The 19575-nt window shown below is 47.3% G+C and overlaps 1 protein-coding gene across 1 annotated transcript in view; it reads right to left on the bottom strand.

Moving 5' to 3' along the window:
* The window catches only part of Cdyl2 (chromodomain Y like 2), a 62163-nt gene extending 44948 nt beyond the window's left edge, over nt 1-17215 (bottom strand). Inside the window, exons 1-2 of the mRNA XM_059263054.1 lie at nt 17204-17215; nt 14236-14827 (exon numbers count right to left, since the gene is read on the bottom strand). Of these exons, the coding sequence (XP_059119037.1) occupies nt 14236-14827; nt 17204-17215 (604 nt within the window). The remainder of the gene's footprint in view (nt 1-14235; nt 14828-17203) is intronic.
* Nucleotides 17216-19575: the final 2360 nt, after the last annotated feature.

Genomic DNA, 19575 nt, shown 5'->3' with positions numbered 1-19575 from the left:
ACACAGTAAGAACCGACAGTCCGTTCGGCACCCGGGGTGCACTGATAGACAGGGGCAGATGAGAAACTGCCCTCTGGAGACTGCAGCCGGAGTCGGCTCTGTCCAACAGGGCACCCTGCAATGATGGAACCACCCAAGCTGATCAACATAATAGGCAGCTGCTGGCCAGCAGTTCACTGAAGAAAAAAGAAACCCTTAAATTCTCTAATTCTAATTAATTGAAACTAAACTGAAGACACCTGTGTCTGGTAGAGACTCCACTGGACAGAGCAAGAGTAACACCCAGGGATAATGGTCAAACACACCGACCATATCTTGACATAGCTATTTTGAAGGTCTGACTGCCCACTTGTCCCCCAGGTGATGTCCTAAATACAAGAGCTATCATGGTTGACCCATGTTTTCAGAACCAGCAGAGCCAAGAACAGAGAAGGGCACAGATATTTGTCTGGTAAATAAACCAATGCTGGAGTTCAATGGAGGGCCTCGGAAGCGCCTATCTCTTGAGGGAGAGGAGAGAGAGAGAGAGAGAGAGAGAGAGAGAGAGAGAGAGAGAGAGAGAGAGAGAGAGAGAGAGAGAGAGAGAGAGATTTCAAGGAGATGGCTAACTGGTAAAGTGCTTGCCTAGCGCGAGATGGTGGTGGCACACGCCTTTAATCCCAGCACTCGGGAGGCAGAGCCAGGCAGATCTCTGTGAGTTCGAGGCCAGCCTGGGCTACAAAGTGAGTTCTAGGAAAGGTGCAAAGCTACACAGAGAAACTCTGTCTCGAAAAACCAAAAAAAAAAAAAAAAAAAAAGTGCTTGCCTAGCATGCATGAGGACCTGAGTTCAGATCCGCAGCACCCACTTAAAAAGTTGGACATGGTGGTACATGCCTGCTATCCCAGCACTGGGGCTGCAGAGACAGGAGGGTCCCTGGAGCCTGGTGGCCAGCGAGTCTAGCTGAGTTGGTGAGTTCCACGTTCAGTGAGAGGCCTTGTCTAATCCCTGGTGTCAACCTCTGGTCCCTACAGGCATACGCACTCATATCAAGGAAACAGAGACCACAAGAGCATGAGTGAGAGACTGCAACTACTTGTAATATGTCTCCTGTGGTCACATATAAAGATACCAGCACCAGTCTTGTTCCTTCCTATCGCTCCTCCTCCGTCGTCACCTCAGGAAACCGAAGCAGTTCAGAGAGAGGAGACAGCACCACACCAAGGGGAGCTACAACCTGAGCATCTCTGATGATGAACTGGGGCAGTGTGGAATGGAGAGGGGACAGTGGGAAAAGCAAGAGACCCATGTGGGACCACAGCCAACCAAGGCCACCACCTTGGAGATGGAGGTGGCCAGAGATTTTTTCAGCTTCAGTTCTTAGTAAAAATCAAGTGCCAGTTACAGGGGAGAGTACTTCCAGGTCTCTGGCTGACCCTCAGGAGACCTGCTGTGTGCAGTGGGCTGTGCTGAGGTGCTGTGAAAAGAAGGGCAATGGAGTGAAGTCAGAGGGTCCAAATCTTGTTCTGAAAACACATCACGACACAAAGCAGGCTTAGCAGTTTCTTCATTAGGGGCCATCAGGTCATTGCAGAAGGCAGAGGAGAGGAGGGGAAGGGAGTAGAAGGGAGGGGAAGGGAGGAGATGGAGATGGAAAATACCTCTGATGGCTCCACCCACCATACCATGGGAGTTCCGATGTAGAGCTGGAGAGCTCTGCGTGCGCCCACAGCCCTGTACTTGTACCCTGATCTCACTGCTGTTCACCACAGCTCCAGCTTCCCTGCTCCTAACGGTTCCCATGTACAGACTCTCTGATCTCAGGGGCTGAAGAACAACAGACCTCAAATCCACAGGTATATTAAAAACCTCTCCTAGCCCCAGCCATCACCTGACACACTGGAACGAGGCCTGCAGAAATCTGCAGTGGGTTTTGAGGAAGTTGAGGCTCAAGATCATTTAGAGCTGCCAGGAGTGATGATTATACACATTGTGCAATGTTTACTGTCAGATGTCTAAACACCTTAACCAGCCAGCAAAGCATGAATTGAAAATGCAAACAGCCGGATTAAAAAGCCTGATACCATAGTGCGGTGTGGTGGGTGAGGCCACTAGAGGCTTTTTCCAGCTCCAGCTCCTCCCCTCCCCTCTGCGAAGGAGCTGCATCTCCAGGTCAAATCATGTCTCCCGTATCAAACCCCATAAGCATCGCTGTACCCGAAGCTGGGCCCATGGTAAAATGGTCCCTAAAGTGTTCAACGTTTATGACGACCCCTTGAAGCCCACTGGATTCCCCTGCCCTGCTGCTCTATCAAAAACAACCCACAGGCTGCTCTCTAGCTTCGCCTTCCACTCCTGCCCCTTAAGCGGCCTAACTCTCAGGACTATTAGAGGTTCTCAGACCAGATGCATTTCCCTGACCCTCAGACATTGCTTCAGGTATCCTCTTGGCCAGGAAAGCCTTCTGTGTCCATGTGCATTGGCCTCAGTCTCCCTGTGTTGTAAACAGGGAGAACGATGGGTACTGGCTGTACATCTGCTGGGCTCTCAGGCTGGGTTCAGTAGCACTGACTATCTGGACCTGGAGACTGCCCCCCCCCACTTGCTGTTTCTTTATTGTTCACTTTCATCCCTGAACTTGGAAACCCTTGCCTCATCTATCACCATAGTCTCAGCAGGAGTCACACAGCAACCAGCTACACAGTGCTTGGCCCAGAGCAGTCACTTAAAGAATTCCCGAGGAAGAAAGATTAAGTGGAATTTATTGATGATGTTTGAAGTCCATGTTACTCACTTTCTACAAATCTTAGTAAAACATCATTTCCACCATCCAGTGCCATCTTCCCTCTCGTCTTTCCTATCAGAGCTCTGGGAAACCTTCAGAGCTCAGGTGTGCCACCATGTTCACTTAGAAGTCACTCCTACAACCCCCCTACCCAGAGGCTTCCAGCTGCATGGGAGGACTCCAGCTGCACAGGTGGACTCCAGATGCATGGGTACACTCCAGTTGCATAAGTGCACTCTAGCTGCATGGGTGCACTGCAGCTGCATGGGTGCACTCCAGCTGCATGGGGACACTCCAGTTGCATGGGTGAACTCAAGCTGAACGGGTGCACTCTACACATTGCACACCAGTGCTCCATGAACAACAGGACTAGCGGTTTCTCTCCTACCATCTCCAGGGTACACAAGACATCTCTGGTGGAAGCTAGGCCAGCAGCAGGGACATTACTTTAACTCTAAGAGCTCAGCTCAGACCTCTCCCTGTCTGTGCACAGAATAAGAATAAGGAAAGAATAAACAAGGCTCATGGTGAAGCAAACTACCAGTGCTCTATAGGACAGAAGAACAGAGAGCAAACTTGTAGACAGGACCCCAAGCGCAATGACATTGTCACCAAGGTGGCAGGAGGGTGTGTGTGCAAGACTGATTTTCTATAGGGACGTCATAAAAGTGACAGACGCCCACTATACACAAGTAGGGTTTTTGATTCCTCCATGCTCAGTGACATTAACAGAGTGAAGTTAATAGTCTATGTTAACAGGGCATTTAGGGTAGGGCAAGAAGCAGAGCAGGTACTGATGGGATGCCAGGTCCCATCTCTTCATTTTCCTAGACAGGATTTTTAGCTCAGAAGCATTGCCTATAGGCTGGGAATATGGCCCAGTGAGTAGAGTATTCATATAGCATGCTCAAAGCCTTGGGCTTGACTCCCTGGCTCTACATAAAAAAGGTATGATACAGTACATCTATTATTTCACCACTTGGGAAGTGGAGGCAGGAGGATCAGGAATTCAAGGTCATCTTCAAATACATAGTAAGTCCGAGGCCCAACTGGGATACATTAGACTATGTCTCAAAAGAAGAAGAGGAGGGGGAAGGAGGAGGAGCAGGAGGAGGAGGACAATAAGGAGGAAGAATGGTTGACTAAGGGAAACAGCCTATTTCCCATCTTACGGTCCCTGTGTTCCAATCTCTGACTTGACTTTCCCAGCTTCTCGCTCATGCTGTCTCCGAAGTTTCTAGCCATTTTATAGAAGTTGCAGACTCTTCCGCACCTGGGACTTCTGATTTAGGAGTCCACTGATCTCCCATTATACATTACCATCAAGACAAGTCATAAACTATGGTTTAGGCTTTTATTTCTTCTAAAGCAAAGGGCTATAGAACATTGGAGATCGCAACACAAAAGAAATTCACTCTGCTGGGAATTCACACCATCCCCTCTGTGGGGAGGGAGCCTGACGCTTCCTGAAAAGTCAGCTGTGACTGTGTGACTATGGGGGAGGAAGGTGGGTGTGGAAGACGGCATAAACACCTGTAGACAAAGGAAAGGGAACTTTTAGTTGCCATAAGACTCACGACAAAACATCAGCTCTCTGTGACATGATACCATAGACAGGAAGTACCACATGAGCATGCAGGACACTCAAGGATAGAGGAGGATGTGGGGACAAGGGCAGGAAAGTTTTGACAGATGCTAGCATGGCTTACTGTAGAGACAGGACCCCCAGACCCACATGTTGAGCAGGAGGACTTCAGAGTTTCTTTCATCCGCTAGCTCCTTCCCGGTCCCATTCAGTGTCTGTGGTGTTTCTTAAACACCTGCTAAGTGAGGAGCACTGCTAGGTGGTGAAGATCCAACCATAAGCCAAATGGTAGACCACTCTGACCTAATGGAGGTGATTACACAATCCCACAAACAGTTTTGGTTTGACTATGAAATTTCCCCAACAGTCTCCTATGTTGAGCGGTGCCAAGCTGGTGCCACTATGCGGGGAGGTTCCTGAAACTTTAGGAAGTGAAGACTAATTGAAAGAAGTGGGTCACTGAGGGCCTATCTTTCAAGGTTACACCTGGTCCCTCAGTCCCTTCCTTACGTTTGCAGCTTCCAGTCCATCACAAGGTGCAGACTCCCTCTCTGCCCCCATGCTCCTGTGGCAAGGATGATGTTTCTGCCTAAGCATATAGGGCCACTCATCCACAGACTGAACTCTCTGAAATCATGAGCCAAGAATACATCCTTCCTGCATTAATGTGCTGTTCTCATGCATTTGGGCTCACTGGCATAAAAGTAATTAACACACAAGTAATCAAGCTATGGGCATCACAAAATGAGGTACATGTCGTTGATGAAGAAACTGAGGTTTCTGTGCACAGATGAATGAGAACTGAATGGACTGGCAGTCAGGGAAGGTTCCCACGGGAGTCCCTCCCTGAGGGAGACATGCAGGATGAGTGGCAGGTGCTATGTAAAAGAGGACTAGTTCAGAGGAAGCATGGACGGACCACACATGCAGAGCACAAAGACGGGTAGGTCTAAACATACGGTTCTTAAGCCAGTGCTGACTGCAGAGACTCTCTCATTCGACCGCACCCTGTCTCTCAGTCTGAGCCCTCATCACACTGTCAGGATTCCAGCCACCCTGGCCTTCGCCCTTGCTCATTCAAGCATCTCCTATAACCTCCTCCAAGAAGTTTCGTCCGCTAAGCTGGGTTTGATGTTCCTTCTCACAATTCCCATGGTTTCCTCCACATGTTCCCTTTAAGGAGGAAGGTACCACCATTATATGTCTAACCTGTTAGGTAGTAAGCACTTAGTATATATTTATTAGCTTAATACATGCATTAATGAGTTAGTATACACAATATATAAAATAATTCTAAAACAGAGGAAAACGTAAAGATCAAATTAGAAAAAAAAATAGGACATTGAAAAAAAAGCCGTCATCAAACATCTATCTCATGGCAGGTGATATTCTAACAGTTTTCTATAAATTAATCCAATTAATTTTTTGCCCCAACTTATGAAGCATGACTTCATTTCATCAGTGGGCCCAGAGAAGCAAGGCAATCTATCTGAGGCCACAAGTGGATGGCTGACTGCCCAGCATTCCGTGTGCTGGCGTATGCCCGTGCCTGGACAGCTCCTGGGGCCAGAGACATGGGAGCATGAAAAACACACTCTCGGTCTAACAAACTAAAATTAACAACCAAGATTGGAAGAGCATTATAGAGAACGGCAGTGGCCAGGGTTGGCAATTGTGTGTACCTCTGCAGCAGCATGAGTGTCACCAAGACAGGGTCAGCTAAGTCCCTGCATACTGTAAAAACCCTCCGTGACTAAAAGGAAGAGAGTAGATCGACATGTCCTTTCCCATAAAGGCAGACAGGACTGGCTCAATGTTTAGGAGACAGTGTGTGATAGAACAAGGTATAAATGCCACCTCCAGTCACTATTCAGATGTCACCTCAGGAAGGCCTTGAAGATGATGATGATGATGATGATGAGGAGGAGGAGGAGGAGGAGGAGGAGATGGATGGATGGATGGATGAACGGACAGATGGAGGGAGGGAGGGAAGGAGTCCTGGTTTGCTTCCTAGTTGCTGTGATAAAATGCTGACCAACAACAACTTGGGAAGAAAGGGTTTATTTGGCTTACAAGTCAGAGTCAATCATCAAAGGAAGTCAGGACAGGAATTCAAGGAAGAACCTGGAGATAGGAACTGAAGCAGAAACCATGGAGGACTGCCACTTACTGGCTTGGTTCCTAAACTAACTTTCCTATACAGTCCAGGCCCACCTACCAAGGAATGGTACTACCCACAGTGGGCTGGGCCTACATCAATTAGCGATTAAGAAAATGCCCCCACAGACATAGCTAGGGACTCATCTGATCTAGGCAATACTTCAGTTTGGGTTCCCTCTTCTCAGATGATTCTAGGTTTGTGTCTAGCTGGCAGCTGAAGGTAACTACAACAGATGGTAAGTAGATAATAGCCAGGAAGGAAAGAAAGAAGGGAGGGAGGGAGGATAGATGGTATATAGACAGATACATAGATGATAGGTAGATGAAAAGTAATGAAAGAGAGAAATATAGATTGGCAGATTCTAGCTAGATAGAAAGTGGATGGATGGTGGATGGATGATGATAGATACAATTCATGGACTACCAATCTATAGGTGATAACTAAAAAATGTTATTATTTATTTTCATGATTCAGTCAACCAACATCTGAGTAGCTACTTAGTAACTATTACATATGTGTGTGTGTAATAAACCACATAAAATAATGAATAATAAACCTAGAGAATAGTCCAGAAACAAACATAAAAGAACATTAATAGCAACTACCTCTAAATACAATTTGAGGGAAATAAGAGGGAGATATGGACTTGGAATGTTTTATAACATACATGCATTATTTTTGTAACTTTAAAAAAAAGGAGGAAAAAAGGAAAGAAAGAAAAAACCACACTTCAAGGACTTAACTGTGCCACATTGGAACATTCATTTCTTCCCTCACTTGGAATTATCATTACTCTAAAAGTACAGTAAAAGATTATTTAAAAAAAAAAAAAAAACAGAAACACAGGCCAGTGAGACGGCTCAGAAGGTAAAGGTGCTTACTGTGCTGCCAAGCCTATGGCCTGAGTTCAATCCTCAGGACTCACATTATGGAAGCAAAGAACCAAGGCCCTCCTGAAGTTGTCCTCTGACCTCCAGAAGTATGTCATGGCACACCCAAGTACACACGCACGATAGATGGATAGATAGATAGATAGATAGATAGATAGATAGATAATCTAGGTCATGACCTGACTAAAGAAAGTCAAGTTCCCTCCTGGGCTTGCCGTGGTTAGGTTGCTCCTAGTTGGAGCTTTATATTTTTTTCTATCTCAGCCTGGCATCCTCTGTGGGGAGTAGTGGCCAACTTGGACCAGGATTTAGCTTCACCACATAAAGGGCTTAAATTCATCCATTAGCACCAGCTACTTGCCACACACTGAAGGATAAAGCATAAACCCCTAAGGTTTTCGTGGTACTAGGATTGAAAATTCCCCACCTCTGAACACCAAAAGCATTGGTCAAGGCTGGTTTCACATGGGTAGCTGGTACTGGACAAATGTAAAAAGAGCAGCTGTGGTCCAGGTTTCACAGGGAAGTTGAGGACTCAAGACGCTCAGAGCCATCCTGCATCAGATGCCCTTGTGCCTCTCTCAGGACAAGCCCAACGCTCTGGGAAGCAACAGTGGCTGAGAGCACTGGGGTTCAAGATCAGAACAAAGAGAAGTGTCTAGAACAGTTTTGAGGAAGTATTGAAGGAACTGAGAGAAGCCACAAGGGTTATTCAGGATGCTGACTACTGTGCTCCAAGTGAGACCAACTTACAATTTTCCCTTCTCGTCTCCCTGTCTAGTTTGGAAATCCACACTGTCTGAGACTCATCAGAGAAGCCTAGAGTGTGTTCTCTTCTCCAATTCTCTGCAAAGTCTGCATGAGTGAGGGGCAGCCCACTCTAGAATCCTCACTTAAATTATTCATTCTAGAAATACAGAATACACAACTGTATTGTCCTTGTGCTCCTGCTGGATTCTTCTCAGTGCTTTCTAAGAGTGAGTTCAGTCTTCTTATGTTGTATTTATTTTAGGTTTTTTTTTTGTGTGTGTGTGTGAGAGAGACAGAGAGAGAGAGAGAGAGAGAGAGAGAGAGAGAGAGAGAGAGAGAGAGAGAGGGAGAGGGGGGGAGGGAGGGAGGGAGGGAGGGAGGGACAGAAGGAGGGAGGGAGGAAAGGGGGACAAAGGGAGGCAGGGAGGGAGGGAGGGACAGAGAGACTCATGTATCTCAGGTTTGTTAGGTTGCCAAGGATGATCTTGAATTTCTGACCCACCAGCCTCCACCTTCAGAGCGTTACAATTACAGGCACACACCACCACATTTGCTGAGGCTCTAACTCCAGACTTCATGCACGCCAGGCAAGCGCACTAAGAACTGTCATTAAGTTGTATTTTTTTTTTTAATGAAACTGATCACTTTTTCAAGGTTTGCAAATGTGACTCAGAGAAATAGATCCCACCTCCAACCTTGGTCAGAGCATGTTTGTGGTTAACCAGGGTTTACAAAATGCTTTCCACTGCCCTGATGTCGGGTGAGGAGTACTTCAGAGGTCAGCTCTGGGGTCACATTGCCTGGGTCTGTGTCCTGATCCCAAACTGTGCACTTATAACCTCCGTCTGCACTTCAATAATATGGGTATACCAGGCGCCTCTCAGGGCTGCCATGAGGATCACAGAGCATCCTTTGTAAATTGCAAGACTGAGTCTCAAGACAGTCCCCTTATCCTACACCTCCCATCCCAAGTTCTCAGCTCACACTTCAAAGTTTCCCAAAGGCAAAAGGGAAGGTCCCGAGTGTAAGGATGGCCTCCAGTGGGGCCCCTGGCCTTCACAGCCATCTACATTTTCATCTGACCACCCATAGCTGATTAGTCAGTGGTGATGGTTCCCAAAGTGGGGTTCCTGGGCCAACAGTACCACCTGGAACTTGTTGGAAATGTCTATATTCTGGCTCCAGCCCACACCAGGATCTGACCCATCCTCCAGGGTGCTAAGTCTGGCTCTGCCTTTGAAATGTCCCAAGTTCTCCCCACGCCTGATACTCAGTGTGAGTTGCTTTGGAAATTTTTTTTTGTGCATCTCAGTTCTGATCCACAGAAAAGGAAAGCAATAACCACACTGGAGAACGTGTAGGTTGAAATGAACATTCTAGACGAGAAGGCTGGGATCCTTTCAAAAGATCAATGAAGAGAAAATGGCAAATGATGCCCATCTGTGGGGGAGGACATGCCAGGGCAGGAACGATGTTGGGAATAGTGAATCATGCAAGATTTGGGTGACAGACAGTCATCAAGACATGGGGGAAATGATCCGTGGAAATTAAAGAACTGTGGGCATGGGAATTGAGGGTCCATGAACACTTGGAGAGCACTGAGCAGCTATGCTTTGCTCTGGGGCTCAAAGGGAATGAGGAGACCTGCCTGGGGATGTTCCCACAGGTTAAATCACAGGTGGATCTGTAAAAGAACCAGGCTGTAGCCTCTGTGGATAGTCAAGACAAAGGAGTTCTCCTGGGCATAACAGGAGAGCGAGGCTCTCTAAGTGGACAGCTTCTCGGCACAACTGAAGCCTGTCTTTCTTAAGAAGTAGAGGGGGGGATGGAGGGAGGAAGAGAGACAGAGACAGAGAGGGAGAGAGAGAGAGAGAGAGAGAGAGAGAGAGAATCCTTGTCGGAAGTGCACAGGCAAGGAAGAGACCTTTATAAAACCACGCTCTTACAAGTTTAAAATGCGAAGAACAGCTCCAGATCTAGCAGCGAGGGATCTATGAGCCATCGCTCACAACCACACACGTCCGCGGGGGCGGCCTTCCACACTCAGCTATTAAAACTCATCGTTTGACAGGAGTGACTCACACCTGCCCCCAATCCCCATTCATCGGATGGGGCGGAGCTCATCCTAACAAGCTCCCGAAGGGATACTGAGGCAGATGGTCCCTGGACCACAGAGTCATGTGTCACTACAGGAGAAGAATCAGAATAGAGATGGGCACCGAGCCACAGCATACACATCATAAGCTTCAGTAGCAAGAGGTGTGGTGTGAAACCAAAATGTGCCACCCACTGAAGCCCTGGTTTTGGTTTGTTCCTATAGCATAAGGAAGTCAGCAGTCAATGGGAAACAGATTATATAAGTTACTTTTCTCTAAGCAGAACTTGTCACCAAGGGAAGTAAGAGCCATATAAAAAGCAACACCCCATCCCAAAGCACTGTCATGGGGTACAGCCAGGAGCCCTCTGACCCCGTCTGCAGGGCAAAGAGGGGGAGCCCCTGGTGCTGCAACCCACTTGGTCCTTGGGTTTTGGTCAGGGAAGGTATAGAAGAGAAATATCCAATGCCCAACCTACATCAAAGCTTCCCTCTGGCCAGAAACATGAATAGAGACAGGTTTGGTCTCAGCACACTTCTAACTCTTCTCTGGAAAGTCCCAGAACTACAACACTTCCTGTATTGGGTCTTGTCTATGAATCTCAGACTGCTCTCTTTGGCAAGAATTCTGCCTCCCCTTTCCTGAGTTCTTGACAGATCTGGATAGTAAGCTAGTTGTAACAGAAGTGTTAAGCGATGATTGTGTCTAGGGGTATTTTTCACACTAGTGACTACAGAAGATTTGTATGTAAATATGGTAAAGCCAGTCCATGTCCTACACATGACTTAGTTTATGGAGTCAGCTTTAGGTACCTTACTCAACTAACAGCCAGAGGCCACTAGCTTAGCAGACAGTAGATTGTAAGTTATGAAGGATGAACCCCTTATTCCTCATTGCATCTCTCTACTCTGGCACCTAGAAGGGCAGTGGTCCTGAAGAGAGATGCTCCAAGAATGAGAACTGAATTAAAGAGCTCCAGTGCCTAATGGGAAACGACATCACCCTCTCATCCTGGTACGAAGACTGAAACACAGAAGTCACTGAGGCACCTGTTAAGATCTAGTCTTCTGGACTCCATCCAAGACTCAGTACATCAGATGCTGTGGGATCTGCCTACATTTGTCACTGGTACCCAGGGAATATTACACACATGAAACATAAGACCAACAGCCTTATCCTCATGGGAGCTTGTGGGCACTAACGCGAAAGGATGTAATTAAGCAAAAAGTTTGGAACAGCCACAAACACAATAGAGGTGGGCGGCTTCTTCCTCTCCATCCCAGCTGGGGCCCTTGGATATGTGAATACATATTATCTGAGGAAGGTGGGAAGACAAGAGACCAAGGAGGAGGATGGTCCAGAATAGCTGCAAACACTCAGAGACTTCAGGAGGTACGACATGCTAGTTTCCCAGATGATGGAGGAGTACTGGGCCCCATCAGCACCATCGGGTCATCATTCAGGGTAGCTCAACAGAGAGCAAATGGCTAGCGGTTCTACTCCACTGTAGAAAGAAGCACAGGGGGAGAGACCCTCCCTCTGTGCCACACACTGCTGTCTGGCAGGCGGGCAGCAGACCATCTTCCCTGATGCGCCTCCTTACTCTTGGGGAAGCGGCAGGTCTGGCAGGGGCGTGTCAGTGGCTCAGCTGCTGGGATCCTGCCCAGGCTCCTGTGCCTGTACCCTGAGAGGCTAAGAGGCTTCCCGTTGCCACCCTTCCTGCATCGACAGGGGATTCTGCAACTGCTGGCAGCTGTCACGGGAACATCAAACGTGGATGTTTATGCCAAGCCTCATTTACACAAGCTACTTCTCCCCCAAGAGATGAATTTTTAAAACAAACAGCACTTCCATATGCTAGAGGCACAGTACATCAGCACTGGGGATCCCCAGACGGAAACATGAGTCAGGCTGGGGCAGACACCTAAATAAATCGTGTTAGGGTGAAATTCCTCTCTGGAGCAGGAGGAACCTCTAAGCGATGGCTCAGGTCCCTCCAAAGACAGCAAGCTCTCCCCCAAAGGAGCGTTCTCAGAATGGTCCAGACCCCTCAGCATCATCACTGACACACACTTGCCTCATGACCCAGCCAGCTGCACCAACTGTGTCCCAGCATCCCTGTTCACACATACTCTCATTCCATCAGGGACATCTGAGGACCCTGCACATTGGGTATGGATTCTTGTGTGCCCATTAAGTATTTTCTGAAGCCCCTGAGGCTTGGGGCTCTGATCCTCAAAGATGAAGATGCTGCCTGTGGGGATATATAAAGGTGTTTGAGAAAGGAGGCGGCATGAAACGGGAACACACAGCTTGTCCAAAGACACAGGTCACTAAGGTCTCTGCTGAGGAGCAGTCTGGCCACTGAGGAAGTCTCAGCATGGGAAGCTGAAGTCACCCAGGTCACGGCCTCCTCCTTTAATTCTGCTTCCGGAGACTGTAGGAGGGAGGAAGCCCACGATCTGATGTGAGCCGTACACAGTCTGCATTGCTTCCCAGAGAAGAAAGGAGCAGGCAAGAGAGCCGGCACAGGGTGGGGTTGTAACTACATTTAGGACCCATGATGGTCTGGGTGTTGGGATCCCCCCGCTCCCCTGAAAGTCATAGCTGGAAACTTAATTCCCCATGTAGCAGTATCAAGAGGCAGAACCTGCAGGAGGTGATGAGGTCATAAGAACTCTACCATCCTGAATGGGATTAGTGATTTTGTAAAGGAAGCTCCAGGCCAGCCTGGGCGACAGTGTGAGTCCAAGGCAAGCTTGGTCTAAGAGACTTTATAAAGAAATTAAGTAAAGAAACATGAAAGGAGTTATGCTGTCCTATCCACCAAGTAAGCACACAGCTAGAAATCATGTTCCATCTATGAGGAACATCCCTCATCAGCCCTGACTCTGTTGTCCCCTCTGTCTTGGACTTGCCAGTTACTAGAACTGTGAGAATTAAGTTTCCATGGTGACCCAGTCTCGGGCATTTTGTGACAGCATCCTGACTACATTGAAGCAGGACATAATACAGACATGAAGCCCATCACCTATGCTGTGACCCCAGAGGGGAAGGCATCTCCCATCATATGCTGGTATGGCAAACTCCACCTGGAAATAGGGTGGAAGGGAGGGAAGCCCCCAGGCGGCCCCCTCTCTGGGCACTATAAGACCACAAGCAAAGGCTGTGAGTGAGATCCAGGGGAGGTGCTGGTCCTCTGGGGATGACTCCTTTGTCCTGAGGTGTAAGAATTCTTAAGCTGCCTTCAGGGATGTGGATCTGGTGTGGTGACCATGGCTGTGGGTGTCCTGCAGCGTAGTAGGGAATCTTTCTTTTTTCTTTTTCTGTAATTAACAGCATGGGGGATTGGATGCCCCTAGCCGTCTTGGCATTACAGGATCTCACTAAGTGGCTCAGGCTGGCCACGAACTCAACCTGTAGCCCAGAGTGACCTTAAATTTACAATCCTCCTGCCTCAGCCTCCCAGGTAGCTAGGATGACAGGCCTGGAGGTAGTTAGGCCTGTCACTTTGTAACCATCACAGGCCCCATCCGCACATCTGTGGCCTGGCATTCCCATATGCAAAGGTATATAATAACCAACATAGGCATGGGGTCGAGTTTACACAGCCCTGACGTGGAAAACAAAGGCAGTATTAACAAGTAGCTAAGAGTCAAAGGCAGGAGGTAGGAGGCATTACGTGTCTCCCTAGGTTGAAAGAAAAATCATACCAAGGAACTAGACAAGTAGATTGGTTGATAAAGTGCTTGCCTGACATGCATAAAGCATAGGTGTTCCACCTTTACCTAAGCCAGGATATAACAGTGCCTGCCTATAATCCCAATACTCAGGAGGTAGAGGCAGGAGACAGGTAGGTCAAGGCCATTCTAGAATACTTAGTGAGTTTGAGGCTAGCCTGGGCTAACCTAAGATCCTATTTCAAGCAACAACAACAAAATTGCTGGCCACAGCCAAAACCAACCCCGAGAGAAAGAAAAGCCACAAACCAACTCCGTTCTCCACCAGCGCAGAGTGGGTCCCATCACAATCACTGGCATCCTGCTCTCCAACCTGGTCATTCAAATCCAAATCTGGTTGATGGGACCCATTTCCAAAGTGGGATTCGTCCTTCTCGGAACCAGCGTCTCCATTCTCCAAGCCGTTCTGAGTCTTCTTCAGGGGAATGATTTGCAAGCCACTGGGCGTAGTCCTATAAGACACAGTCTTAGCAGCCCTGTCTCCAGCCCCAGGGGCCTTTCCTGAAGACCCCTTCTTGGGCCTGGACAGAGGAGAGTTGATACGCTTGCGCTTGTGGGAAGTTGATTTGCTCTTCCCGGGCTCCAGAGGCCTGTGGGAGAGTCTCTCCACTGGCGGGCTGCGGGTGTCACGAAGGAGCTTAGAGGCTCCAGCCTGCTTCCCTGACTTCACCCTCTTGTCCTTGGACACATGCAGCCCATTGAACTCATCAATAAACTCCTCACAGTGCAGGAGGTGATGCTCCGGCTCCCACGTGTCCTCGGTGCTGCCATAGCCTTTCCAACGGATAAGATATTCCCATTTCCCCTTCTTGTTCTTCCTCTTGTCCACAATCCTTTCAACCTGGGAATGCAAAACAGGAGAGTGAGAAATAAGACATAACAACCCATTTTCCAAAATGCCTCAGGCCATCTTAGGTCCAGGTACAGATGGACAGGCAAACACCGAGTCCCTGCTAACATCAGCTAGAAGAGCCCCCAACACCCAATCTAGAAATTTTAGAGTGGAAAATTACTAACAGTAAAGCTTGCCTGATGACCTGAAGACATGTCAAGTTCATGCACTTGAGAAGCTTTAAGACAGACAAGGATGTGCAATGTAGAGATGAAGCCATGTGGAGTTCTTGTTGAGAAACAGACAAACGTTAGGTGGCAGGTGACATGTAAGATTGTACCTCCCTGGTGACTTGGTTTTAAACGAAAGCCTTGTGTTCAGGCTTATAAAAGACTGTCCCATGCACTCCCACAGAACTCTTGCACTTTATCTGGGTGGCGGCCAACTGCATAAGGTCATAAATCGCCAAGCTTTTGCTGCTCTGAGACTACAGCGCTTGCTATTCTGTGTGAGGGTCTTTGTTCCAGTCCATCCTAGGCAGGAAGAGTAACGTAACACTCCCAGGAGTGCTAGGGAGAGAGCTGGCTTGTTTCGGAACACAGCTGAAGGGTTGGGGTTTTAGCTTAGCTGAAGAACACCTGCCTTGCAGCTAGGAGGCCCTGGGTTTGATTCTGCAGTCCTGCTACTCCCTCTCAAAACTAAAACATCACAATCATGATCGTGTTCCATGGTGCCTCTTCAGGCTACACCCCACTGAAAGCATCCACATACCCACTCTCATTCACTCTTGTTGAAATCGCACTACAGACTTTCTCTAGAGATTCTTACTGTTAGGGCTGCAAAGTGGAGTTTGAAAGACCCATCTGACAAGGATTTCTACTCTTATAAAAATAAGTAATATTAATTGAGCAATAATACATATGGCATCACACTAGTTTATCTTTGTGATATCATTGTTATTTTATATAATGAATCTTTTAAAAAAGATTTTTATATTTATATGTATGTATGTGGGGGTGGGGATAGTGCATGTGTGGAGGCCAGCAGAGGGTCTAGCTGGAGCTGAAATCACAGGTGGTAGTGAGCAACCTGATCTGGGTGTTAAGAACCAAACCCAGGTCCTCTGCAAGAGCAGTACATGCTCTTAAATGCTGAGCCATCTCTTTGGTCCCTGTAAAATAAACCTAATGTACAGCTTTCATTAACATACACTAGGCGTTTCTGAGGTGGACACTGTATGAAATGATGGCCTGAGGACCTACCCATCACGGTTTCTCCTGACATTCCAATAAGGTAAGCATCTTCTCTGTCTCCACTTTATGGTGAGGACACTAGGGCACAGAGACAAGTCACTTAACTCCTGGAGCTGCTCAGGGAAGATCTGGGGTTGGAACAACTCTCACCCCAAACATTCTCAGCGGCAAAAATCAGTCACATTGGACAAAATGGATTGGCATCAGCCAAGGTGGGTTCTTCCCAGTGCAGCCTTCCCAGCTGCCACACAGGAGTGCAGCGCGGAGGCAGAGAGAGGAGTACAGCACTTGTTGAGAGATCACTGGGTGCCAGGCATACTGCCGTGGGAAGCACTGTTATCCTCTCGCCTGGTAGGGGAAGAGACTGGGTGTACTGGTTAGGGCTTCTGTTGCTGTGATAAAACACTTCAACCTAAAGCAACTTGGGAAAGAAATGGTTTCTTTCAGATTACAACTCAGGTCACAGTCCATCACCGAGAGATGTCAGGGCAGGAACTCAAGGCAGGAACTGAAGCAGAGGCCATGGAGGAATGCTGCTTACTGGCAGCAAGTTCGCTCTCTATGGCTCCCCCAGCATGTTTTCCTATACAACTCAAACCCATCTGCCCAGAGGTGGCACCACCCACAGTGGGCTGGGCCCTCCCACCTCAATTATTAATTAAGCACATGCCCTATAGATTTGCCTACATTCCAGTCTTAAGGGGGCATTTTCTCAATTCAGATGCCTTCTTCCTATATATGTCTAGGTGTGTGTCAAGTTGACAAAAACCAACCAGGACACTATACATGAGGTAACTTTCCCAGGAGCATAAGCCAGGCAATAGTAGAGGTGGGTTTCGACATACTGCCCATGTCTAAGCTACCTGCTACTATCTAGAAACACATCCCCTCATATTGCACAGATAAACACAGACAGGGTAATACTGGGTCTGTGCTAATAGCTGATATATCAAAGTAAAAGGTCATTTTTATTAAAAAATTTAAACATTTATTTATTTATTATTTGGGGGTGCATATGCCACTGTGTACATATGGAAGTCAGAAGACAGCTTGCAGGAATTAATTCTTCTTCCACCACGTGGGATCCAGGGATCAAACATGAGTCACTAGGTTTGGTGGCAAGAGTCTTTACCTGATGAGTCATCTTGAGTGACATAAGCCAAGGGTACTTTAAGAGTTCATTTACTACCCTTTCAACCTCATTATCCATTTGAATTTGGCTTTGCCCGTGGCGGCTGGTCAAAGTGCAAAGAATGAGTGTCTGCAGAGTGCTCAGCTCTAAAGGAGACATCTGCATCCCACTTCCTCCCCCTAAGGCTCAAGAATCATCATAGACAGGGGGCAGAAGCTAAGAGACAGAGGTTGGAGGGGAAGTTGAGAGAAACAGTATCCTCTGGACATGACAGACCCACTGTGCTCATAAACTCACACAGCTGTGACTGCCTACACAAAATCAAGCCAGTCAATGTTCCAGCATGGGAGAGGGGGTTGGGGTTCACAAGACTCCCCAGCTAAGGAACTGCTCACAGTTGATGGATTCTGGGGAAGGGAGTTGGTTTTCTGTAAGGGTGTGACCCCTGGTAGGGTGACCAAGCTCCGATGGAAGGCCCACACCCATTTACATATGGGTGGCATGAACTAGACTCAGTAGTTCTGAAACGGAGAGTGAGAAAGTACAAAGTTGGGAAGATGGAAGATAAGGAGGATCTTGGAGGACTTAAGGAGGTGAGGAGTAGCGGGGGGGGGGCAGGATCAAAATATTTTATGATTGTATGAAATTCTCAAGAATTAATAAAAGTATATACCTGTTTTAAAATGTGTTGGTGCATGCCTTTAGTCCCAGGAGTGGGGACGCTGTGACAGGCAGATCTCTGTGAGTTTGAGGCTAGTTTAGTCTATATAAAGAGCTGTGTCCTACAACCCCCAAGTGCTCAATTTCCATGAAAAACAATTTAAAAACACTGCATTCAAACATATTTATTTTGTTGCTGTTGTTTCTTTTGGTGCTACTGGAGACGGGACCCAGGACCCAAGACCTTGTGAGTGCTAAGTAAGTGCTCTCTCATGCAAAAACGCCCCTACTCTTCACCCATACATTTCAGTGTCCACACAATACATTTATAGGATGAAATTCTGATTCTCTTGCACTGAACTACAAGTAAAGACTGTACTCCTGAAACTTACAGAAGAGAAGACAGGAGGGAGAGGCAGGCACAGTGAGAGCACTAGCTGTTGTAGTTGTAAAGTAATAGATATAAGGGGCCCCCTAAATGACTCTGCGTGTTTACAGACTGAAATTTTGTGAACTGGGATCATCTCCCTGGTGATTAACATGTAAAAGAAGCACTTGGAAATAACAAGGTGGCTTTTACTGCTCTGCCTTAATAAATATGGATCTAGCTAGGTCACATCTCCTCCTTATAACACTGCCTCTTGGACAATTTTAACTGATTCCTTAATTGAGTCACCTTTATTTAAATTCACCATTTTTCTATTACAATTTCCCTCCTTACGAGACTCTGTTTTGGATGCATTTCATAAATCACACAAACTCAACAGTTTTTTAAAAATAAAACTGGGATCAATTCATCCTGCACCCTACCTGTTGGGTCAAAGGTACTGATGGTCAATTAATAACACTTCAGAAAGCTCTGAGGGTTTCTGAAAGAGCCTGCAGCCTTGCTTCCTTTGAGGACATTGTGGGGAGAGACTCTGTGCAGTTGACAGAATAGGAAGAGGGAACAAGCAGCCTCGCAGTGTCTGGAATGGCAACATGCCCAAGGACACCAGCCTGGACTGTCACCAGAAAATACACAGCTCTTGAGAGCTAAGGGGTGCTTAATAGAATGGAGGTCTCTGCTCTAAAAAGCATAGGTTTGGCTCCTGCAGTGAAGGGATTCCTCCCCCAGATAAGGCAGAAGACAATGTTTCACAGTGGGTAGATGTACAGGTGGGTGGGTAGATGGATGATAAGTGGATTATGATGGATGATGGATAGATGGATAAACAGATAAATGCAAGGGTAGATGAATGCATGGATGGATGGGTAGCAGGTGGGTAGATGATAAATGGGAAGCATGATTAAATGGATGGATGATGGATAGATGGGCAAATAGGTGGATGCATGGATGGATGAATGCATGGATGGATGAGTAGTTGGCTGAACGATGGCTGGTTGGGTAGATTGATGATGGATGGATGGATGGATGGATGGATGGATGGATGGATGGGTAAATCCAAGGAAGGATGACTGATGGATGAATAGACAGCTGGCAGGTGAAGGAATGGGCAGAGGGTTGAGCTCATGAAATGATGAGCAGATGGATGGATGGCAGTCACATTAAAATGAAGTTAGCATAATATTAAGAACAAAGGCTTTAGAACAAGACTATCTTGGTTAAATCCCTTATTAAACCCTATTATGTATTCCTAAGCACATTGATAAATGTCTTTGGGCCTATGGTGACTCATACAGCAAGGAGCAAGGAGGAAGTAACTAGCCCA

Source organism: Peromyscus eremicus, chromosome 5 (genome assembly GCF_949786415.1).
Source record: "Peromyscus eremicus chromosome 5, PerEre_H2_v1, whole genome shotgun sequence".
NCBI classification, from domain to species: Eukaryota; Metazoa; Chordata; class Mammalia; order Rodentia; family Cricetidae; genus Peromyscus; species Peromyscus eremicus.
Note: the sequence above shows the minus strand (reverse complement) of the source record. Positions and strands in the feature narration are given on the sequence as shown.